Below are 23,487 nucleotides of genomic sequence, written 5' to 3' on the forward strand. Positions count from 1 at the left end.
CAACATAAATCTGCAAACATTGATACATCCCCGACCGCCGGCTACGTCGATGCAGTAGTTGGAACTATGATCCTGACGGACTCTATGTGACATAATATTCGTCCAGACATTATTTATAATACAATAGCTGTCCAATCAGGCGGGCTTAGTAGGTTGCATAGCCTGGCAAGCAATTAGTGTCGTGTTTAGCTCATTGTCCGTTCAAGATACTTACTCTTAATCGCGGGCTCCGTCACCACCTTATTTGGGTACACACCGATTGCCAAGCCCGCGATAAGGATCGAGTTCTCGGTCTCCAAGAAGTCTCCCAAGTCCAAGCCTGGCGTGAGGTATTGAGAGCATACAGTCGGGAGATCGAGACGTGAAGGATTGCCAGGTCCATCGTGAGATAAGGCGTCGACCGCCAAAGCATAGCCAAGAGGATTATAGAGCGTTCCTTCATGAGTGTAGAACGATCCTGCCGCTTGTCCTGCGCATACAGTCTGCACTTCATTGTTGGAGACAGCAATACCATTGTTGCCAAGCAAGAATGCAGAAGCGCCTGTGCCCTGTTGTGGCTCGACGATCTCGTCGAAAAAGCCGGAGTAGATTGTGGTGGTGGGCACATAGGCGGAATCCCCCCCATTCCGACGCATAGTCGTGATGAAGTTTGAATTGTACTCCTGTTGAAGTAAAGACGGCGGTAGAGGCTCATTGAGGGCAATGAAGTTCGCAATCACCGTTCCGTGATAGTCCGGCGAGAAGGCGACATGGTCAGTTACTTTCGAGCGTGTTGATGGCCAATACTTGTAGGCCCATTGTGAATCAATGTTGCCTTGTGACCAGCCGAAGACTGCCACCTTCCGTTTGTTGCTAATGCCATAAATATAGTTGATGGCGTACGCGACATACTCCGCATTCGTCTGGGCATCATTCAAGAGATACCCGGGAATGTTGAGCCACACAGGGTCGCCGACGGTAGAACCCTGGAGCAAGGGGATGTAGTTGCCGATGAAGGTTGTGTATCCTGTATCACCAGTGCCGGGGACAAGGATGACGGGTTGAGGGGCACCTTTCTTACCATATTGGAAGGTTGATGGGATGTAGATGACCGCTCTGAGTTGGGCTTCGGTCAGGTCGTAGGCAGCATCGCTTGAATTCGCCTTGGGGTATACAGTGATAGACGGCGACCGTAGGTTGATATTGATTTCGCTGTTCTGGCCAGTGAGTGCACCCTCGACGAACTCAGCCGCGGTTCCCACATTGTCCGTCGTCAAGCCTTGAGCGACGAGCTCTCCAATGGCAGCATACAGGTTGTTCGGCGTTGGGCTGGCTTGAAAGATGGCGGAAAGGGTTGCGGAGGCCTGTTGGACGTCGGTAGGTGATGCAGTCGGCGTCACAGATTGTAGAAGACTCAGAGCGGACGAATAACCTGCGGACCCGGTCGACGTTGAACCAAGATTGTTCAATTTGCTCACGGCCGTCCCAACCACGCCAGAAGCATCACCCAGAAGTCCGCTAATAAGGCCTCGCTCGATGATGGACGCATCGTTGCTAGTGGGCGTTGGCGCGCCATTACTTTGATGGATGAGTGTGCCTGCGGCGGCGAGTATGAAAGCGAAAGGAAGCATTTTTTTCCAACGATCCAAGAAAGACGCCAAATGAAAAATACTGCTATGGCTGGCTGAAGGTCGTACGATCAGACTACATGTTCAACAGTGTGGCGATAATAATATATTTGACATATAGTGCGCCACGTCACTCCCCGGCCATTGCTTCATGCAGAAGTCGGCTCGCAAAGACGGAGCCACAAGGCTCTTCTCAGAGTAAGATCTGCGAGTGCTCAGCACCATCGATGCAGTCGCAGACGGAGTTCTCTGCAACTTAAGAGTGGAAATCCGGCAAAGAATGGCGGGGACCATTATTCGAGAAGCGAGCCCGAAAGTCAATATTCAAGCGGCTTTCCATCCGAATGGCACGACAGTTACCCAAATGTCTGTCCCAAGAACGAACGTCATTGCGGATCGTCAATGCGCGATCTCGGATTTTTACGCATTTACGACTTATGCATATGGTAGGTTATAACGGAACCGTCTCCTTCGCTCTAATGTCCGGGAAGCGGAGACTACGACAGATACTCGTCCATTCAGTGTTATGGCGGCTCGATCTATTACCGGCAAGCTTTGACGAAGCCACGTCATGATCTTCGAGCTGCGCTTCGTTAAAGAAGACTATCTGGTGTGGCGCCTGTTTGCAGTCTGGTCAGGATAACGATCAACACGCCGCAACGGCAGTCCATCCGTTGCCCAATCACCACCCGGCCCCATCATCCCGCTACTGCTTCTCATAAAATTCTTCCCAAAGCCTCGCGGAGCGCATGCCTCCACAGTGCTGTCGGAGCAATGATCACGTGCCCATCACGAAGGGAACCTGGACAACTGAAGGCATGACTTGCAGCTGAGTGTTCCGTAGCCTACATGTAGTTACGGTCTGGTAGAGTTTGCGCCATGTCATAACGTGCCAGCCAGGACCAGGGGTGGTAACTTTGCCCCCGGTCCTTGTGCGTACTCAAGTACCGACACCTCGGTCCCACCAGTTGCGGAGCTTCGAGCGCGAGGTGAAGTGGGCGGTGGTTCCGACGTCACTTCATCGCTTCAAACGTACCACCGTGTATAGTCAATACTGGATTGTTGAATCGAGACTGCACCAGGTAAGCATTGATACCTTTATTCCATGGCATTAAGGATCTTTAGAAGATACTGCGTGGAACCTCCCCCGGGCATGCAACAACTCAAGGACATGTAGCTGTGAAAGAATCCGTCTCTGCAGACGCCATACGAGGCTGAACCGCGAGATACTACCAACGATACGTATTCACAGGCTATTGTGCTGGTCGTTGTTCTCCTAGTCTTCCAGAAGGCACTGCAGTTAGCGCCCATAGTCATGCAGCCCTAACTTGTCGCTCTGTTATACTCCATTGTCCACAAGCAGACGCGTGCGCTGCTGATTGCTAGTGTCAACTTAGACAGGCGACGTCTTAAAGATGGCCAGCTACGAGGTTGCAGTGCCCGACGAGCGCATAGCTGCTCTGAAGGACAAGCTGTCGAGGTCAAGTTTCCCAGACGAGGTGCCCTTTATTCCTACAATCACCAAGGTATTCGCCGATCCCGACTGATGTCTCGCAGCTTCAAGGCGCAGCATGGGACTATGGCGCTCCTTTGGTCGACGTAAAGCGTCTTGCAGCGTACTGGCAAAACGGTTTCGACTGGCGAGCCCAAGAAACGAAGCTCAACGACCTGCCAAACTACCATAGGATGATTCAGGTAGATGGCTTCCCGGAGCTGGACATTCATTATCTTCATCAGCCCTCGGACGCGCCGGACGCCATTCCCTTGCTCTTCTGTCATGGCTGGCCTGGCAGTTACCTCGAGGTGACCAAAATGCTAGCCGCGTTGAAGCAGAGCAGTAACGGTGTAGCGTTCCATGTCGTGGCACCTAGCTTGCCAAATTTCGGATGGTCTGAGGGTGCAAAGCAGAAAGGGTTCGGACTGAAACAGTATGCTGAGGTAAATCTGACCTTACGTTCTACCGTTGATGACCGCTAAGTTGTGCGTATAGGTCAATCACCGCCTCATGCAATCGCTAGGCTACAACACCTACGTGACACAGGGAGGCGATTGGGGGTTCTACATCACTCGGGCCATGGTATGACTTGACAACCACAACCCTTTCTCGCAGTAAGCAGCTAACAGTCGCTTTCACCACCTTGGCAGGGGTTGCTCTATCCATCATCTGTACTAGCCTCTCACGTGAACATGATCCGAGCCAACCCTCCGACCTGGACCGGCACGCCTCTTCTTGCGCTCCAACACGCCATCCAGCCCTACACGGAACGTGATCGCCAAGGACTCGAACGCAGCAAGTGGTTCGCGGAGGAAGGCAGCGGCTACCGCTTGACCCAATCAACGAAACCACAAACTCTCGGCTACGCGTTAACGGACAGCCCCGTCGGTCTTCTAGCATGGATCCTGGAGAAACTGCACGACTGGACGGACAACTACCCCTGGACGGACGACGAGATCCTCACCTGGGTCAGCATCTACTACTTCTCCACCGCCGGCCCTGCAGCGAGTTTGCGCATTTACTACGAAGCCATACATGCCGATGCCGTTAGGGGCGTAAGCAGAGACCGCACGCAGCAGTGGATCTCCAAGGTTAAGCTAGGGCTGTGCCACGTACCGCGTGAGCTGACTGTCGTGCCTTCGACCTGGGGTCGAACGTTAGGACCTGTTGTGTTTGAGAGTCGGAAGGTACACGGAGGACATTTCGCCGCGTGGGAAATCCCGGAGGAGATCGTGGCGGATTTGAGGAAGATGTTCGGGCAGGGTGGACCTTGTTATAGAGTCACGGCATCCTTTGCGAAGCTGTGAATGGTGAATGTGATGCAAGAACAGGAGATCTTTCAGGCCGAATTGACAACAAGAAATTTCTGATCGTGAAGTCACAGCCTTTATAAAAGGCACCACGGATGGGGAGGCACGTGCGCTGCGATGGTACGTTGTTGCCATTGGCGACAGATGAACCCCGCAAATTGAGAGGTCCAGTTACTCGACGCGAGAGAGTGCATGTTATGTGCTGGCAGGTTAGCCTTGCAAGGTCTGAGCATGCATATACTGGACACAGTAACGACGACACGATAGCGTAGTGAATAGACATCACCGAAACGCCATTCGCAACAACTGTCTCTAAACGGACTGCTCTGACCGACCCCAAGTCCTTATATCATTGAACCGAGCGAACAATGCGGTCCACCTTCCTCCCACCAACCCTCCTGCTGCTCGCCGCCACAACCACAACCAACGCCTTCCTCCTCCCAGACTTCCAACCCTTCCTCTCCGCCCTCCCCATAACCCTACAAGACTACCTCCCCTTCTCCCTCATCGACACAAACGCAACCTACCAAGACGACCTCCGCAAGCGCCAACAAACCAGCAACGCCTGCCCCACACTGTTCAAGTCCTGCGCCAACCTCGGCGCGCCCCAACTCTGCTGCGCCTCCGGCGCCGTCTGCTCGGCCGACTTCGCCGGGCACGTCGCCTGCTGTCCCTCCGGCGCCGCGTGCTCGGGCACGATCTCCGGCGTGATTACCGCGGGGACGGTGGCGAGTGACGGGAGTTTGATTGGAGGAGCGGCGGCGACGACGGGAGGCCTGGCGAGTGCGAGTACCACAACGCCGTTTCAGACGGCGGCTACCACGACGGGGACGAGCACGGGTGGGAATGGACTTGTGATTGCGACGACGGGGAGTACGGTGGGGACGACGGCGGGCACGACGGGTGGAGGGTTTATATTGGCGGGTTCGAGTACGGTTGCGACGCCTGGGAGTGGAGTTAGAAGGGCGGAGGTGCCGGTTGTGGTGAAGGTGATGCTGAGGGCGCTGGAGTATCTGCCTATATGAGGCAGGGCATTTTGCTTGATGAAGCGTTCTGCGTGCAAGAGAGCGTTTCGCATATACTGTATAGCCACAGTATGTACGGCAATAGCTACCCGCTCGTGGAAAGCAAAGCTCTACGAATGCCCTTGGATGTCTCGAGTAACATACGGCTCCTCGAGATACTTCTCCTCCTCCGGCGTCAGCTCCTTCCCTCGCGCCTCCAACGCCTCCTCCATCCTCTCGACGCTGCTAAAACCGATGATCGGACTGCTCACGCGCTTATTGATCCAAGCCAACGCCACATGCGACATCTTCCACCCATGCTTCTCCGCCAGCTCCTGCACACGCTTCACAACTTCCTTGTCGCTTTCGCTCTGTCCTTTGGAAGTCTTCTGCTCGCCTTCACTCCGGATCGTGGACCCGAACTGCGAAGGCGGACGAGCGAGGTGACCCCGGCAAAGCGGTGCCCACGGGATCAAACCCACACCTGTAGCGTCGCAGTACTTGTTCATCTCGCGCTCTTCTTCACGGTAGAGAAGGTTATAATGATTCTGCATGGAGATGAACTTGGTCCAGCCATTCTTCTCCGCGCAGTTCTGCAGCATGGCGAACTGGTACGCGAACATGCTGCTGGCGCCGATATAGTGCACCTTTCCGCTCCGCACGAGGTCGTGCAGCGCTTGCATTGTCTCCTCAAGCGGCGTGTATGGGTCGAAACGGTGGATCTGCAGGAGGTCGAGGTAAGGCGTGTCGAGGCGGGCAAGGGAGGCGTTGACGGCTTCGAAGATGGCGGTGCGGGAGAGGCCGCCGCGGTTTACGTAGTCTTTCGAGTTGGCGATGGCTTGACCGTACGCTATTCCTCGGATGTCTGGCGTCTCGCCCACATAGCCGAAACATTTGCTGAGGATGACGAGCTTGTTGCGCGGGATGTTGAATTTCTTGATGGCCTTGCCGATGATCTCTTCGCTGACGCCGTTGGAGTAGACGTTGGCGGTGTCCCAGGTGTTTAGACCACGGTCGTAGGCAGCTTTGAGAAGAGGGAAGGCTTCTTCTTCTTCGATCACCCAGGGTTGCCACTCTTTGGAGCCGAAGGACATGGCGCCTAGAATTGGGACTGAAACGCGTAGGCCAGAGTTGCCTAGGCGCTTGTATCCAGCCTTGGTCTCATTGATGGAGCGGATGACTGGATCCTTGTTGTTGCTCATATCGAGGTTGGGGAAGGCCATGGTGACGGTTCTTGTGGGATGAGCTGTGCTGATTGCGACGGGTGGAGGGTGTGCAGCTGGTGTTGGGTATCAAGCAAATCAAGGTCGTCCAAGAAAGCTTGCCAATGCAGGGAGAGAAGAATACGAAAGTGAGAGATTGAGCTCGCCTTGCATCACCTGCCGCATTGAGCGGCCACTGTTCACCTACCAGCATCATCATCATCAACCGCCACTACTGAATGAGGGGTGCGTCGGATTTAGCCAGCTTCGATGGCGGACTTTAGCCAGTCGGACGGGCTCAAGGGGAGCGCATCGGCCTGCTTCTGATGAAATGTTTAGATGTTGAAGCCGTTTGGCTATGAATATCGTGAGAGTATTGATTGGAGGGCACGGCTGTTGCTTGGTGGAGTTTTAGGGGGAATGACAGGAAGAGGAGGAAGGTCTCGATGCCCGCGGCTCTGTCAGGGCTAAACTCAACGGAGTCAGGTCCGCTGATGGCGTCAGCGCTGATTCTCATGAGAGCTGTAAGCCTCTGGTCTTTTGCCCTCTACACACCCATACATACATATCGTCAGTCGAAATGCATTTCGCTTGTATGAGCAGATTGGCCGTTGGTGTCGCGCTGCCGACACTGGCCGTCATCATCACGCCGAAGGACAATGAGAAGCAGGACGAGGCGAAGCCAGCGCCGCCACAGCCACCGAAAGCCGTCACGCAAACCAAGTGATACAGCTGGTGCGATGAGAGCGAGTGCGTTCACGTCTGCGAGCCGATCTCAAAGTTGAGACGAGGCTCGATAATGGCGTCTATACAGTCTGCTTGGCGCAAAGGCGCAGATAGCGTGCTCGTGAGAGCAGCTGTTTCACCATCCGGATTCGCCAATGCTCGCACCGCCCAAGTACGCTCCATCCATGCTTCATCATTATCGTCATCGCCGCGATCCACGCGCGTTTCCAGGTCTTCTCCGGTCGTCCACCGTGCTTGCGCTTTCTAAAATCACAGGTCAGTAACATATCCTTAACCACAACGTATCTCTACCGCCTCGACTCACCTTCACTAGTATAATAATCACTCGAGTAGTAACTCTCCGAATACTTCTCATTCTGCCGCCTCCTCTTCTCATCCCGCTGCCTCTTCATTCCCAAAAGGGCCCACAACGCTCCCAACCCTCCCAAGATACCCACCCAGCCTAACCCACCACTCTCGTTCCGCCGATCACGCTCCTCATACCGCGACACCCGTGCCGGCCGCGCAACGCCATACCACGTCCGCCTCTGACCCCCGGACTCGCGATGTGAGCGACGCTCGTACTCTTCGACCTCGGTCGTGCGTCGCCGACGTCGGTTCCCGCCGTACCCGAACAGCGCGAGACAACCGTCTACGAGGCCCTTGACGCAGCAGTAGAAGCATAGCAGACCTAGCAGGAACAGCCCGGCCAGCACGCCGATGACGATACCGGCTATTGCGCCGCCGGAGAGGCCGCCGCCGCCGGATTGCTCGGAGGAGGTGAGGGTGACGTTTGCGCCGGTCGCGACGGGAGCGACGAAAGGGACGGTGGTGGTTGGGCTGGCGGTGGTAGTGACGAGGACGAGGGAGGACGAGGTGCCGCGGAGAGGGGCGATGGCTGTGCCCGTTGTGCCGGGTGCGGTTGAGGGTGGGGTGGTGTAGGTGCTGTAGTAGCCTGAGCTGCCGCCGTTTGCGGCTAGGGAGCAGGTGTTGGCTGCGTAGCAGTATTGGTTACTGCCGCAGCAAACGTTGCCGCAGGCGAACTGGTTGAGGGCGTAGTTGCAGGCTGCCGCAGTGGTAGTCGCGGCGACGATGGTCGTTTGGCCGACGAAGGAGCTCATTGTTCTTGTCGTTGTAACCAAGTCAGTCTCGACGTATACCGTGGTGTAGACTTGCCAGTACCCTCCCACTCCCGCTCCCACCGCGGTTGTTGCGCCGCCGGCGGAACATTGTGCCTGGTTGTTGACGTCCGTGTAGCATGTACTGCCTGCCGAGCAGCAGAGTTGGCTGGAGTAGCCGCACAACTGTCCGCCACAGTCATAGCGGGCGAAGAGCTCGTCGAAGGAGAAGCCGGCTAGTAGTTCCTTGGCAGGTCTTGGGTTTGCGTGGACGAGCGGTGAGGGTGCGAGGAGGATGGTAGTGATGAGTTGGATGAGTGATCGCGGTGCGAGGTTGAATCGCAGTCGCATTGCTGTGGTCAGGGGTGCCCGAGCGGGCTTCAACGACGTTGCGTTGCTATGCTCTTCTGTATGTCGATCGAGACGCCGTTGCTTGGTGGTGGTGGTAGTGTATACCCCACCTCCACACTGCGGTAAGCACTTCGTCTCGCAATTCCAGGCGCGAGCGATGCGTTTCCGGATGCTGTATGGATGTGTTTGTGCGCGAGCAGTAAAGACAGACGGACGATGCTGCACAAGATGGAGTGGAGCCAGGATGGGTACCGGAGTTTTGGATGAGCTATACACATCAGCTCGATTATGCAGTGGCTGGCAGTGGCTGAACGGCCCCGCTACACGTTTGCTTTCGATGTTGCTCGTGCGCTTCGCCAACGTCAATACTCGCGGCAAACGGTTACTGCTGGAAGCGTTTAATACAAGTTCGTCTCTCAAAGCACATCGCCCATACCAGCAGTCACTCTCTCCCCGTCTGCACCTCCAACCAGCATCCGCATGGGCCCAGGGTAAACAGCCAAAGCTCTGCAGCGAGGGCCAACAATCGATAACCGTAGGCTGCGCCAAGCGACAAGGGTCCAGGGCTGCATATGCCTGATCTGTTTCCGATCCACTTGTACAGTAAATGCGTGTAGCGTATCGTAAACCCGTGTGACAACTTCGGTGGTAGCGTTCTAGCCTGTGTTGTGTTCATGTTGAACAGTAGTGCAACGTGAGCGCGGGTGGACGACACGGTCCTCGACACGAGAGTCAATATCTGCGCCTCGCTTGTCGCTTAGCCTGGAAATCCTCATTAATATATGCATAGATGGTGACTGCCCTTGTAATGCTTGCGAGCTGAGGGTCGGGATGAGAGGAGATGAGATGAGACACCATGTTTTCCAAAGCGTTGTCTTCCCTTAGCTCCAACATCAGCGGCAACTACTCCATCTCACCACAACCCTCTTCCACCGCTGGACCGTGGAAGATATTCGATGCCAAGCACAAGAAGGCGGCCAAGCTTGCCTCGGTCTTCGTCTTTGACCCGAAGACCCTCACTCCTTCACCTGGCGGACTCGGTGGCGCTGGCCGGGGCGGCTCAGCATCCCTAAAGCGCGCACATGAAGAAGTGATCGAGCGCTTGAAGAAGGAGGCCAGTAGCCTTGCGCGCCTCCGACACCCCAGCATCCTCGAGCTTCAGGAGCCCTTGGAAGAGACCCGCAATGGCGGGCTCATGTTCGCTACCGAGCCGGTGACGGCCAGTCTCGCTACGTTGTTGGCGGAGAAGGATGAGCAGGAGCGTTCGGGCGGAGTTGGAGGGAGAGGAAGCAAGTATGTTGTGGAGGAGACAGACGGTACGAGACATAGACGGGAGTTGGAGATCGATGAGCTGGAGATCCAGAAAGGTCTGCTACAGCTGGGCAAGGGTCTGGAATTCCTGCATGAGAGTGCTGGCCTGGTGCACGCAAACCTCACGCCAGATGCGGTGCTGGTGAATGCGAAAGGAGACTGGAAGATATCTGGTCTAGCATTCTGTGGGCCACACGAGAGCTCGACCGCCGCGACGAGCCTGACACCGATCAGTTTGAGCGAGGCGCTCAACCATGATCCACGATTACCACGGAGTGTACAACTTAACCTGGATTACACCTCGCCTGACTTCGTTCTCGACAACAGTCTCACCGCAGCAGCAGACCTGTTCAGCTTGGGTCTTCTCATCGTAGCGCTATACAACAGTCCGCACACGAGTCCTATCAGTACGGGCGGCTCGCTGTCGTCATACAAGCGAATCTTCTCAAGTTCCTCCAGCATACCGACACAACAGAACAACTTCCTCGTCTCGACATCGCATCCACTGCCATCAAGGCTTGCCAGTGAGCTGCTACCGAGACTGATCACGCGAAGGCCAGCACAGCGACTATCTGCGCGAGAGTTCCAAGAAGCTTCGTACTTCGACAACATCCTAGTGTCAACCATACGCTTCCTCGATGCACTACCTGCCAAAACTCCGCAGGAGAAGGCGGCCTTCATGCGCGGCCTTCCGCGCATCATGCCACAGTTCCCGAAGTCTGTGCTGGAGAAGAAGGTGTTGCCGGCCTTACTCGACGAGATGAAAGACAAGGACCTTCTTGCACCCATCATGAGCAATGTCTTCGCCATGATCAAGGTAATGCCTACAGGCAAACGAGCTTTCACGACGGTTGTGGTGCCACGGTTGCGCGAGGTATTCATCACTCATCGCTCAGCGGAGAAAGACACGGGCAGAGAAGCTGGCCTGATGATCTTGCTTGAGAACATGCAAGTCGCAGCAGAGAACTGCCCAGGCAAGGAGTTCCGGGAAGATCTCTTGCCGATTGTAATGTTGGCATTGGAGAGTCCCACGCATGCTGTGGTGGACGCTGCACACGTCGCCCTAACCCACGTCCTCCCCGTCTTGGACTTCACGACAATCAAGAGCGAGCTGTTTCCGGTCATTGCGGCTGTCTTTGCCAAGACGAGCAGTCTCAACATCAAGATCAGAGGGCTTGAAGCGTTTTATTTGCTATGTGGTGGCAGTGCTAGCGGCAACGATGACGCCGAGGACGACCTGAACGGCATTGGTGTCGCGGACAGACGATCGGCTTCATCCGCAGGCTCAGCTATCCTGGACAAGTTCACCGTGCAGGAGAAGGTTGTGCCGCTCCTGAAAGGCATCAAGACGAAGGAGCCGGGTGTCATGATGGCGGCTCTCCGCGTCTTTCGGCAGGTTGGCCAGGTGGCAGACAGCGACTACCTAGCTATGGACGTCCTGCCGACTTTGTGGAGTATGAGTCTCGGCCCGTTACTGAATCTGCAACAATTCCAGGCTTTCATGTCGCTCATCAAGAATTTGGGTGGCAAGATCGAGCGAGAACATACACGCAAGCTGCAAGAGCTGTCGAGTGGGAATGCAGGCATGAATGATGGGCTTGGAGGAGGAGTCAGGCGGTCTGCTTCGGGCCATGGCGCGATGGGCACAGTGAACGGCGATGAGACGGACTTTGAGACTCTAGTATCTGGGCGCAAGCCTGCAGTCAACGGCGGCGACACTGACCTCATGAACGACTGGGGCGCACCGTCAGCTACCCGCCCGAATCTACCAATACGTACACAATCAAGCTCACGCGTTAACGATGCGCCGACATTCGCTTGGCAGACCCAAGCTCCGCAGCCGCCGACACGGCAACAGCAACCAAGGACCCTGCGGGCACCAGCATTGCAACCGCACATCGGTCGCTCTGTGACTCCGGACACGTCGCTATCGTCCATCGCGGCGTTGACGCCAGCGAGTCCCTTTGCACAACCATTGCAGCCAAATCGGCCAAGCAGTGCGAGTGCTTCGAATGTGGCAATGGCTTCATCGCGGCCACTCCAACAACCTGCAGTGAACAGCTTTGCCGGAGACGGGACTTCGGTGGACTGGTCCGCTGCGAAGAACAGTAACGCAAATGCTTGGGCCGGCCAACAACCGCAGATGTCGAATGGATTCGGAGCGACAACACGGCCGGTGGCGTCGTCTACAGGCGCCGGTGGATTCGGTCTACCGCCTCCACCAACGAGTCCACAGAGCGTTGGTGGTCTGAGGCCACCGGGCACTGGTGCTGGCAGCGGCGGGACTGGTGGCCAGCAGGGTGGGTTAGATAAGTATCAGAGCCTACTGTGACATGGTTAATCGGCTTGCATCTACCATTGACCGTCGACAATAGGCCAATCCCAGCCCTCTGACCCTCACAGTCCATAAATGTGTGATAAGCTCTGCCGGGCATGGTATTGTTTAGGTATTAGCTTGCCAGACGAGATACGCAGCAGTAAGTTCGCTGAAGCTCGACGTAACGCAACATCAGCTCTTCTCCTCCTCCGCAGACGCATAACCACTATCCCTGCGATCATCGACGATCTCCTTGACGCCATCCCCGCCACCGACAAACCACGCAGCAGCCTTCACGATGCTCAGCACCACCTCAACCTCCTTCTCGTCTCGCGGCGCGTATATCATGACGAAACCGGCAGGCACGAACTGCTCGAACCACCCTCCTCTCGCAAGCGGATGACGCTCCCCCCAGCCCGCTTTCAGCACTATGCTGGCATCGGCCGGATGCAGCGTCAGATGCATCGACCCGTCCGAAGGATGCGAGTGGCAGACTTCGCCTTTGCACGTGCGCTTAGCAGGTGAGACGGAGAAGAGGCCTGTCGAGTACTTTTCGAAGCATGATGTACCAACGACGAGTTTCGGGTTGGAAAGCTTCTCGATACCGGCCGCAAGGCGTTCGTACACCGCCTCGCTCGCCTTTTGCGTGATCTGTCGCTGTGGAGCAATGCCTCTCGTACACGGTCTTGGGCCTGATCGTTGCGGGAGCGCGACAAGATTGCCCGGACATCCGGCGAATCGTTCCGGTGTCGGGCCTGGTTGGTAGGGGTTTTTGAGCGCGAAGAAGCTAAGTATCGTCACTTTCAAGTAGCCGGTGAAGGTTGGAGGCGTGCCGCCAGGGCCTAATGCCAGAAAGGCTAGGTAGTCCTGGTGGATGTGGAGGATGAAGGGTAGTAGTGTTGCCAGGAAGGTGAAGGCCGCAACGAGCTGGAGCGCCTTAGAAGTGTCAAGCTCGATTGTGTATGCATGGAGCGCAGACGTTGAACCCATCTCGGGCTAGACTGCAGGACCGCTCTGGGTTCACAGTCGCTGTCTACATGTAATGTGGGAACGGTACGAAAACAGGTTGTTGATAGGCTGAGGGCGCCGACAGTGTTAGGAGAGGGAGTGATGCAGAAGCCTTCGTAAGTGAGATATTCGTACAACCTGGGGCCAAGTGCAGTGGAGCAATGCTTGTGGTCCTGGAAGGAAGTCGCTGCTGGCCAATCAGCGAGCGTTGCATTCCTGAAGCCGCTGTGCGTAGGCGTGACATCACCGGGCGATCAGACGCCGAAGAATAAACAGAGTGAGCCGTAAGGGCGTCATATTGTGCCGTGCATGCATCGCGATGCAATGCAAACCTAAGTGGAGAGAATGCATGCGCGTTGTATGGAATTGCCCCCGAAAGCAGAACTGAAGCGTGCAGGAAATAGCGCAAGCTTCGGCAGACTTGACAACGAGAACGAAAGCGAGAACACTAAACGGGTGGTGCGGAGAACGGTGGTAGGACGCAGAAGGCTGGTCAAAAAGATGCATTGCGTACCGATACTTGGTTTGGTGCAGCAGGGTTATCGTGAGCCGCCTTCACAGCTTCACACTCTTCACCAACCCTTTCTTGATACCCGTCAACTCTCCCCCATACCCTCCTCTCCCCTCACCGCCCTTGTATACGGGCTTCATACTGGCCAACTTCTTTTTCTTGGCCTCGTACTTCACCCGCTTCTTCACTCTGGGATTGCGCAACTCCTTTCTTCGATTCGGCGTCAAACCTTTGTTCTTCTCGATAGCATAGGTGATTTTGCGCTTGCCATCCGCTCCTACTGTCTCCTCTTCAACAACCCGTCCGCCTTGCACGGCGGCTTGTCGTTGCGCCTCAACAAGCGCAGCCTTGTTCGCTTTCTTCTTCGCAGTACGAGCGGCAACAAGGTCGTAGTAGTCGTCATTCCCGTTCTCTGCGCGGATTTGCTTGGCTTGCTGCACGTCTTCATCGTCGAGCTCGCCACCGAGATCAGCTCCGGTATCTGGTTCACGGCGACCGCGCTTCTCCGCCTCAGCGTTCAGGCGCGCCTGTCGGTCCTTCAGGCGCTCACGGTATGGTACATCTTCGTCGCCGCCAGCATTACGCCCAGAGGCGCCGCGCTTGTTGGCCTTTTGCGCAATTTGCGAAGTGTAGAAGCGAAGACTCTTCTTTCGCTGCGCCTTGTCTGCCAGCTCTCGGGCGGTTAATGGTGCTTCCTCGCCTAAGTCCAAGTCGCCACTTTCCGCGCCTTCTGCTCGTGAGGCGGCCTTTGGAAGTTTATTGCTACGCCGTGCAGCAGGTGCAATCAAAGTATCCAGACCGGCTAGATCGGCCTCCGTTCTCGCCAGGCGTTCGGCCTTGCGCGCATTAGCTGCTGCTCGAGCCGCCTCAGCATGACGTTGCGCTCGACTCTTCCTGGGCTGTTGTTCAACGCCCGAATGGCCAACTGGTTCGGCCAGGAGGCCGTCTGTTGCCTCCGTAGAACCGTTATCAACGTCCGTTACTGCATGTATCATCGCGGAATCAGCAGGGAGGTTTCTAACTTGCTGCCAAAGCTCACGACATTGTACCAAGCTGTCCATGACTGGATGGTCTCGGAGCTTTATCGCAGACATTGCGGCCGATTCCCTCTGGCCGGAAGAAGCCGTCGAAGTGAGTAGAGCGAAATACATCGTCAGCGCGCCTAGGTATGCGGACGCCGCTCTTAACTTCGTGACCACATTTGGACGACTGGCCGTTGTAACATCCGCGTTTGATGGCCTTGCTTCTTTCGAAAGTTCGTCATGTAGGTCCTGTAAGTGAAGCAACTCTTTACTCAGAGGCTCAAATTCCGGGTAGCGTGTCTTGAGAAGCTTCAGCCTTTCCGCCGGTCCCATATCGTCGGTCAGTTGCAGTTGCGGTAGGATCTCAGTAACAACATCGTCGGAACCATCCGCGTCCAGGCCTTTCCCATCGCCAGCTTCTCGCCAGTCTGCTTCATCAAGGCTGTAGTCCGCTGCACTCATCGCCTGCAATTGTTTCTTCTGCAGGCGCAACGCTTCCGCTTCTTCTTCCAACGCCTGCTCCTCAGTCTCGATAGCGTCCGCGCCATATAAGTCAGCCTTGGAAGTCCCCCAGCCTGACTCGTCCTCTTCTTCCACGACGTCTCTTCCATCTTCAGACTCTGACAGCTCGTCATGGTGTACAAGCGCAGCGTCGCCGCCCTCCAATTCCTCGTCTTCACTATCATCTTCCCCATCGTCAAAAACCTCCTCGTCCGATGGCTCTAGGAACTCTTCCTGCTCTTCCCATTGCCTACGACGCTTCGCCTCCGACTCTTGACCCAGTAATACCTTGTCTCGCTGGAGATGGAAATCGTCGTCACTGTCTGCGACATCTTCGTAAGTACGGATACGCTTCTTCGAAGATCCAACATTGAGATCCGGCCCTGAGGCTTCCTCTTGAGATTTCGAGCCTCGTTTTCTCTTTGCCATTCGTTGCTGGTATAGAGGCAGAGTGTCTGTGGAGAATTTGTCTGCTTTCAAGACCGGAGCGATCTCCGCTAGCCAGCGGCAAAAGCCGCCCGATGATGGCGAAGACTCCACTCCTTCGGATGATCTTGTTGTTCGACTGTCTCGAAGTATGCCGTCTTCATTGTTGACCTAGCGATTTCAATGCCGGAGTGCAGTAAGAGACCTTGGGCACGTTCGAAGCAGGCACTCTTAATTTCCGTGTTTCCTTGATCGACCTCCCTAAGTGACCCTCTTGCGGTTGATTCCCCTTGATCGCTACCCGTGCCTTTCTTACCACCTCTAACATGGCTACCATCAAGTCCAATGCCAAAGCCGCGTGGTGGAAGGAAGCCGTCGTTTATCAGGTCTACCCAGCTTCCTTCCTTTCAACTGGCTCTGGTTCGATGCCAGGATGGGGCGACATTCGCGGTATTACCTCGAAGCTAGACTACCTCAAGCATCTAGGTGTCAACGTGCTATGGCCGTCGCCCATTTTCAAGTCGCCGCAGGTCGATATGGGCTACGACATCTCCGACTACAAAGACATAGATCCGCGTTACGGCACGTTGGACGATGTAGACGAGCTTATCCGGGAGCTTAAGAAGCGCGACATGAAACTCATCATGGATTTGGTTGTCAATCACACGAGCGATCAACATGCCTGGTTTCTGGATTCACGCTCATCAAAGTCTGCAGCGAAGCGTGACTGGTACATTTGGCAGCCTGCTAAATACGACGACAATGGAAACCGCAAGCCGCCGAATAATTGGGGCCAGATACTGGGTGATGCCAATAGTGCTTGGGCTTGGGATAAGGAGACGCAAGAGTACTATCTTGCCCTCTTCACACCGGAGCAGCCAGATCTCAATTGGCGGAATCCTGAGGTCCGAGCAGCAGTACATGACGTTCTGAAGTTTTGGCTCGACCGGGGATGCAGTGGCTTCCGAATGGATGTGATCAACCTGATTTCGAAGGTCGACGGATACCCGGACGCTCCCATCATTAACCCAGATGTCGCGTACCAGCCCGGCAATAAGCACTTCGCAAACGGACCTCATCTACACGAGTATCTTCGTGAGATCAACGAGAAGGTTCTGAGCAAGTACGACAGTATGACTGTTGGTGAAATGCCATTCGTCCATGACTGGGATGAGATCATCAAGGTAGTAGGCGCAGACAGGCATGAGCTCAACATGATCTTCCTTTTCGACATTGTGTCAATCGATGACAAGCCGAACGACTTCCGCATGACCTTGAGGGAGTGGCCGAAGAAGGAAATCCGCGAAATCCAGACGATGTATCAGCGCCTTATGCTGGACAGAGACGGGTGGAATAGCCTGTTTATTGAGAACCACGACAATCCGCGCTCTGTCTCGCGCTACACAAGCGATACTGACGAGCACCGGGCCATCTGTTCCAAGCTGCTGTGCATCATGCAGACCACTTTGGCTGGCACACTGTTCGTCTACCAAGGCGAAGAACTCGGGATGCGCAATCTGCGGCCCGAAATACCGCCGGAAGAGTACGTGGACATCGAAAGCATCAACTACTGGCAGAAGATGAAAAAGCTGCATGGTAACGACCCTGCCAAACTGGAGGAGGCGCGAAAGCTATTGCACCTCAAGGCGCGCGATAATGCTCGAACGCCGGTACAATGGACAGGGGAGGTTAATGCAGGCTTCTGTGCGCCAGATGTGAAGCCGTGGATGATGGTCAATACCGATTACCAGACAGTCAATGCTCAAGCACAACGCACGTACAATTCGAATAACGATTTGAGCGTGCTTCAATTCTGGAAGCGCGGATTGCAGCAGCGGCGTGAGCATGGTGATGTCTTTGTGTACGGTGATTTCCAACTGCTTGATGACCAGCATGAGTGCGTCTTTGCGTACAAACGGGTGGGCGAGGACGGGGAGGCTTTTGTGACAGTGCTGAATTTTAGTGGAAAGGAGGTGAGCTGGAGCCTGCCAGAGTCGGCGAAAGTTGGGAAATGGGTTGTCAGTAATTACTCGAAAGCTGCGCCGGAGAACGCAACTAGTGGAGTTCTCAAGCTCAACCCGTGGGAAGGATTACTCGGTCGGTGACGACGGCCTCAGACATCGCGGTTGCGCAATACTGACCAATGCCTACTTTAGGAACATCTAAAACGTGAGACCGGAAACCATTTTCGGGCATCGCAACGCGACATATTGCGCACGTCTCGTTCACGGCGCAAGTGACTTTCTTTCGCAGCATGCTCTTCACGGATTGTAGGTCCTGAGCTGCTGTACGAGCCCGCCAGATCCTCAGGGTATATGCTCGGCATCTGTGCGGCTTATTGCACTTCAGCACACCAGCAGTGACACTTTGCTTACACTGTTCGCTTATAATTACATAAATGTGAAGCACCGGGTATGCAGCGAAGTGCGTCAAAAGGAGCTGCGAGTCCGAGCACCGGCTTTGGTGGTAGCGCGAGACGTGCAATGGCTGACCACTTCATTCGGCACTCGGCTAGTGCTGACGAAGGGCAATCTCAACCGAAACCCACGACTATGCATGGTTTGGTGTCACACTGTAAGATGACCTGTGCATACTGGAGACGCAACGTGCATAGCCGGCATGAAGCTGACATACTTCACATCGCCGATCGCGGGAGTGAGCTACCAACTGCATACGAGCAAAGGTGTACCTGCCTAGAGTCCGGGCCCACTTTGCAAATCACTTCAATGGTCACGAAGACAGCACGGTCAATGGGGTTTAAATACTAATCTAATGTGTGCCAGAGTATTTGCACTGCCTTTCCTCTTCGACAGAGGCCCTCGGCGCGAATTGCGTTTCGAAATCGATTTCACCATGGCTGACCGACCAGAGTCGCCACGCTATGGAAGACGATTATTACAGCACCTCATTGACGATATCGTGCGAGTCGACCCTGATCGGATATTTGCAAGAACGCCGCTAGGCAGGAGCGCGCGCGATGGATATTGTTCAATTACTGTTCGCCAACTGGCGACAGCCATCGACCGCGCGGCTTGGTGGATTAAGGACAACATGCCGACAACGCTCGACCTTGAAGACAGGCCAGTCTGGGCCTACATTGGGCCACAAGATTACCGCTACGAAGTTCTGATGCTTGGTGCTGTCAAAGCTGGCGTTCTCCTCTTCATGCCGTCCCCCCGTAACAGCAAGCAAGCTCACCTGGCTTTATTGGAGCGCTACAAGTGCTCAACGTTGATGTTACCAGAAGGACCCGTCTTCAGAAGCATGGTGAGCGAAGTGCTGCAACAGAGAACCATGCGGTTGCTCGACGTCCCGGATCTGACGTATTTCTTCGGCGACGGGAGAAATATGCGACCGTTTCCATGGTCAATGTCCTACGAGGACGGCCGCACGCAGCCTATAGCTGGTCTGCAAACATCAGGTTCAACGGGCATTCCAAAGCCGATACCGTTCTGCCAAGCCATGTTCTCTGCGACGGATGCGTACCAGCGATTCTCCGAGCCGCAGAAACGAGGGTGCCTCACGGTGTTCGGAAATAAGCGCGTGATTCTTGCGTTTCCATTCTTTCACGCCGCTGGTATCATGCTGGCGTTCTATGGTCTGATGTACAATTATATCCCGGTTCTACCGCTCCCCGGCCCGTTAAGCGCGGCCACCATAGCGGAAGTGATCAGCCAGGAGGAAATAGAAGGTGGACTTCTACCTCCTTCCATCATCGTCGACATGTCCGCTGACCCAGCGCTGGTTGAACACTTGCGGAAGCTGCAATATGTGGTGTACGGAGGCGGTCCCTTACCTGGTGATATTGGAAGGCGAGTCACTGACGCCAACATGACCCACCTCATCAATGTCTTTGGTACGTCCGAAACGGGCTATACGGTCAGCGAGCTTATTGGTGCCGAAGATTGGCAGTACTTAAAGTGGGCTGAGCATACCGGAATCGAGATGCGACCGTACGCCGAAGACCTGCATGAGATGGTCGCCGTGCGAAGACCCGATTTGGAGGACTTTCAGGGGGTCTTCTGCACCTTCCCGCATTTGGAAGAGTACAAGACTGGCGACTTGTTCTCCGCGCACCCCTCAGAGAATGGCTTATGGCAGTTTCGAGGGAGGAGCGACGACATTGTGGTCTTCTCGACAGGGGAGAAGTTCAACCCGACCACGGTTGAAGATGTTCTGAATGGGTTGCCAATCGTCAAAGCGGCACTAGTGACTGGTGACGCCAGATTCCAGTCGGCTCTGCTGGTTGAACCCGCTGATTGGCCCGCGGACGGTACTACTGCCGATTCGTTGATAGACGCGCTGTGGCCAACGGTTGCAGAGCTGAACAAGCAATGCCCAGGCTATGCTAAGATGTCGAAGCAGATGATACTAATCGCAAAGCCGGACAGACCGTTCCCGCGAGCTGGTAAAGGTACGGTCCAGCGGCGCCTGGCTGTCAAAATGTACGAGGCTGAGCTGGATTCACTGTACGCTGGTTTGGAACGTCGCTCAATGGTGAACGGTGACACTACGAACCCGAATGCAGGCTTTGAAGACTTCGCGGAGAGTCTTCGAGGAGCCCTCACTAGTAGTGGTGCTTTCGGCGACCTCTCACTCGATGATAACCTCTTCGACAGGGGCATGGACTCCCTAGGTGTACTCAATCTCGTTCGTACCGCGCGGTCTTTGACTGGCCGGTATCATCTAAAGCGCGAGGTCACGGCGAAAGATGTTTACGAGAGCCGGACGTTGCGTGAGCTTGCACGCTCATTACAAGCTCCCAAGACTGAGGCGAAGCCGGCAGCAGAGCGTATGCAAGAGTTCTACGAGCGGTATAGTACTGACTTGCCTGTCACGGCACGATCGCCAGTATCAGTGCCATTAGATGGGAAGATAGTACTGCTCACAGGCTCTACCGGCCAATTAGGCTCGTACCTTTTGGCAGAGCTTCTACGCGATCCGAAAGTGGCGGGAGTAATCTGCCTGAACCGGACCTCTGACGCCGAACAGCGACAGAGAAATCGTATGGTAGAGAGCGGTCTGAGTAGCGACTTCAGCTCGAAGACAGTATCGTTCCTGCATGCGGATTTCTCAAAACCATATTGTGGGCTGGAGCTGAAGGCTTACCGACATTTGCTTGCGCGCGTAAGCAAGATTATACACAATGCCTGGCAGGTTAATTTCAACATGCCTCTCGAGCAGTTCATCCCAACGCATCTGAACGGCGTACGGCAGATCATTGAATTCTCTGCTCGTTCCCGACACGGCGCATCCATATTGTTCGTCTCAAGCATCGGAACAATGATGGGTTGGACACAGGCTATGCGGAGATGCTCGCCGGATAATGTTCCTGAAGAGACCGTTGAGGATTGGGACGTAGCACAGGAGGGAGGGTACGGCCAGTCCAAGCTCGTTGCAGAACGAGTTCTTGACGCGGCCGCGAAGATAGCAGGAGTGCCTTGCACTGTATGCCGCGTCGGACAGGTGGCGGGCCCAACGACGTCCGAGGGCATGTGGCAAAAGCAAGAGTGGTTGCCGAGTCTGGTGGTGTCTTCGGTGCACTTGGGTGCGCTACCGGCCTCTCTTGGGCCGCTGAACATGATAGACTGGGTTCCTGTGGACCTCATGGCCAGATCGCTTGTGGAGGTATCGAATATGGCGGCCAAGCCAACCCTCATGGGCGCGGTTGTCTACAACGTTGTGAATCCACAGAGGACCACTTGGGCGGCGTTGCTACCAAGCCTTCAAGAGCGTCTGGGCCTGTCTGCTGTCTCTCTCACCGACTGGATCAGTAAGTTGGAATCCATCGATCGTGCGGACACCGCTAGGTACCCTGCTATCAAGCTTCTCGACTTCTTCAAGGGTCTCAATGTGCACGGCGAAGACACGGCGCCGAGGTTCGAGACTGCCAGAACTCAGCAAGCGAGCCCGACGCTAGAAAGCCTCCAACCAGTAAACAGCACATGGATGGACCTTTGGCTGCGACAGTGGGGGCTACAAGAGGCCTAACTGCGCTGACCTGGTCCATCCTCCAGAACTGAGAGTGGTATGAGTTCATCCTAATGTCGTATTGGCAACAAAGTGCGACACTGTAGTCGCTATATTGAGCAGTGCATAGTTCTGCTCAGCTCTACAACTTCCAGCCCCTTCGTTTCGCCAACATAGTTTCTTGTCTTAACGCCAAGTCGCTGATGATTTCTTCGCTGCCTCCACCTACTACCATCATGCGAAGGTCCCGCGAGATCTGCTCTACAGCCGCACCGACACCACCACGCTGATATCCCGCGCCGCCTAAGACTTGTTGGGCTTCACGAGCAGCCAATTCCTCTATGCGGCCACCATGGGCCTTGGCAAGTGCAATGCGGCCGGCTACGTCAGGTTCCTGCCATCCCTTCGGCGACTGCTGTACTGCGTATGCTATCTGCTCGAGCCATGCCCAATGACTTTCTATGTACCGTGCTAAGCTGGCGAACTTGGCCGCAATAATCTGATTCGAAATCAAAGGTCTGCCGAAAGTCTCACGCTTGTGCGCGTACTCGAGGGCGGTTGTGAGGCAGGTTCTCGCTTTACGATTGCATCCCACCGACATAATGTACCTCTCGCGGTTGAACTAATCACAATCAGTGTTGTCACATTGGAGAAAGATTATGCTCAACAGTTTGCATACATTAACCATGATGATCCTAAAGCCGTCACCTTCCCTGCCAAGCAAGTTCTCCACGGGAACCTTCACATCATCGAGCTCGACCATGGAAGCACCGCCTGCATTCTGTCCACTGTTTGGGATGCGTCTCCACGTCAGACCAGGGGAGTCCATAGGTATCACTAGCACTGAGATTCCGCTAAACCCTGAGCCACCCGTTCGCACGGCTGTCGTCATATGTGTTGCCCAAGGGGCACCAGTGATCCATTTCTTGTAGCCATTGACAACGTAGAACTTGCCATCAGGAGTCCTCTCAGCAGTAGTTTGAATGTTTCCAACATCCGAGCCGCCGCTCGGCTCGGTAATGCCCAGACAGAAGCTTGTCTCCCAGCTGAACAAGCCAGGGAGCCATTTCCGCTTCTGCTGCTCAGTGCCGTGATGGATAATGGGGGGAACTCCAATCACACTTCCTCCACCAAGGCTGGTCATGACACCACCTTCTACTCGAGAGGTCTCATCTGTCGAAATGAGCGTATGAAACGCATCTAACTCATCTGTGGAGATCCTAGCCGGTTCGGGGATACCCTTCGAGCGATATTGAGAGGGCACGTCGGCGAAGCAGAAGCCAGATCGTGCCCAGCGCAATGCTTCGCTGCGTGGCGCTTCGCCTTTTGCTTCCCAGTCAAGTGAGTCGGGTAGGATGTGTTCGTTGATATAAGCCCGCAAGGCATCACGAAGTTGTCTGTGGCTGTCAGTGTAGTACGGAGACGGTATGCCGTGGGACCACGCGGGCTCACTCCAGGGTGCTAATTGGAGGCTGCCGAAGGATTGGGACGACATCGTCGACGTGCGTATGTATTGGCAAGGATTGAGGCTGTCAAGGGAGACAAAGGCACAGGTTTACCAGGTACGGTCGGATGATTAATTGATGCTTGGTCACTTACGTTGAAGCT

General features: G+C 55.1%; 11 protein-coding genes across 11 annotated transcripts; 5 read left to right on the plus strand and 6 right to left on the minus strand.

Annotated features, from left to right (window-relative positions):
• Positions 1-4: 4 nt before the first annotated feature.
• On the minus strand, positions 5-1,940 carry BAUCODRAFT_191248 (uncharacterized protein). Its single transcript, XM_007673993.1, has one exon. The coding sequence runs from the start codon at positions 1,608-1,610 to the stop codon at positions 186-188; it is 1,425 nt and encodes a 474-aa protein (XP_007672183.1). The 5' UTR covers positions 1,611-1,940; the 3' UTR covers positions 5-185.
• Positions 1,941-2,705: 765 nt separating this feature from the next.
• Positions 2,706-4,617, plus strand: BAUCODRAFT_29387 (uncharacterized protein). The gene is made up of 4 exons (XM_007673994.1): positions 2,706-3,106; positions 3,165-3,545; positions 3,598-3,684; positions 3,753-4,617. Exons 1-4 carry the CDS (start codon positions 3,023-3,025, stop codon positions 4,407-4,409), a joined length of 1,209 nt encoding a protein of 402 aa, XP_007672184.1. The 5' UTR covers positions 2,706-3,022; the 3' UTR covers positions 4,410-4,617.
• A 163-nt stretch (positions 4,618-4,780) lies between these two features.
• BAUCODRAFT_20973 (uncharacterized protein) lies at positions 4,781-5,437 on the plus strand (the record flags this gene model as incomplete). The annotated part of the gene is made up of 1 exon (XM_007673995.1): positions 4,781-5,437. One exon carries the CDS (start codon positions 4,781-4,783, stop codon positions 5,435-5,437), a length of 657 nt encoding a protein of 218 aa, XP_007672185.1.
• A 110-nt stretch (positions 5,438-5,547) lies between these two features.
• Positions 5,548-6,618, minus strand: BAUCODRAFT_60820 (uncharacterized protein; the record flags this gene model as incomplete). Its single annotated transcript, XM_007673996.1, has 1 exon — positions 5,548-6,618. One exon carries the CDS (start codon positions 6,616-6,618, stop codon positions 5,548-5,550), a length of 1,071 nt encoding a protein of 356 aa, XP_007672186.1.
• Positions 6,619-7,545: 927 nt separating this feature from the next.
• BAUCODRAFT_100666 (uncharacterized protein) lies at positions 7,546-8,813 on the minus strand (the record flags this gene model as incomplete). Its single annotated transcript, XM_007673997.1, has 1 exon — positions 7,546-8,813. The coding sequence occupies one exon, from the start codon at positions 8,811-8,813 to the stop codon at positions 7,653-7,655; it is 1,161 nt and encodes a 386-aa protein (XP_007672187.1). The 3' UTR covers positions 7,546-7,652.
• Positions 8,814-9,669: 856 nt separating this feature from the next.
• On the plus strand, positions 9,670-11,814 carry BAUCODRAFT_41841 (uncharacterized protein; the record flags this gene model as incomplete). The annotated part of the gene is made up of 1 exon (XM_007673998.1): positions 9,670-11,814. A coding segment is annotated over one exon (2,145 nt), but the record flags the coding sequence as incomplete, so codon positions are not given.
• Positions 11,815-12,702: 888 nt separating this feature from the next.
• BAUCODRAFT_53431 (uncharacterized protein) lies at positions 12,703-13,353 on the minus strand (the record flags this gene model as incomplete). The annotated part of the gene is made up of 1 exon (XM_007673999.1): positions 12,703-13,353. A coding segment is annotated over one exon (651 nt), but the record flags the coding sequence as incomplete, so codon positions are not given.
• A 364-nt stretch (positions 13,354-13,717) lies between these two features.
• Positions 13,718-16,036, minus strand: BAUCODRAFT_192209 (uncharacterized protein). Its single transcript, XM_007674000.1, has one exon. The coding sequence runs from the start codon at positions 15,910-15,912 to the stop codon at positions 14,005-14,007; it is 1,908 nt and encodes a 635-aa protein (XP_007672190.1). The 5' UTR covers positions 15,913-16,036; the 3' UTR covers positions 13,718-14,004.
• Positions 16,037-16,235: 199 nt separating this feature from the next.
• BAUCODRAFT_144585 (glycoside hydrolase family 13 protein) lies at positions 16,236-18,075 on the plus strand (the record flags this gene model as incomplete). The annotated part of the gene is made up of 2 exons (XM_007674001.1): positions 16,236-18,010; positions 18,066-18,075. 2 exons carry the CDS (start codon positions 16,236-16,238, stop codon positions 18,073-18,075), a joined length of 1,785 nt encoding a protein of 594 aa, XP_007672191.1.
• Positions 18,076-18,762: 687 nt separating this feature from the next.
• BAUCODRAFT_62089 (uncharacterized protein) lies at positions 18,763-21,900 on the plus strand (the record flags this gene model as incomplete). Its single annotated transcript, XM_007674002.1, has 1 exon — positions 18,763-21,900. The coding sequence occupies one exon, from the start codon at positions 18,763-18,765 to the stop codon at positions 21,898-21,900; it is 3,138 nt and encodes a 1,045-aa protein (XP_007672192.1).
• Positions 21,901-22,021: 121 nt separating this feature from the next.
• BAUCODRAFT_144587 (uncharacterized protein) lies at positions 22,022-23,374 on the minus strand (the record flags this gene model as incomplete). The annotated part of the gene is made up of 2 exons (XM_007674003.1): positions 22,022-22,501; positions 22,559-23,374. The coding sequence occupies 2 exons, from the start codon at positions 23,372-23,374 to the stop codon at positions 22,022-22,024; spliced, it is 1,296 nt and encodes a 431-aa protein (XP_007672193.1).
• Positions 23,375-23,487: the final 113 nt, after the last annotated feature.

This window comes from Baudoinia panamericana (assembly GCF_000338955.1).
Source record: "Baudoinia panamericana UAMH 10762 unplaced genomic scaffold BAUCOscaffold_1, whole genome shotgun sequence".
Lineage (NCBI taxonomy): Eukaryota > Fungi > Ascomycota > Dothideomycetes > Mycosphaerellales > Teratosphaeriaceae > Baudoinia > Baudoinia panamericana.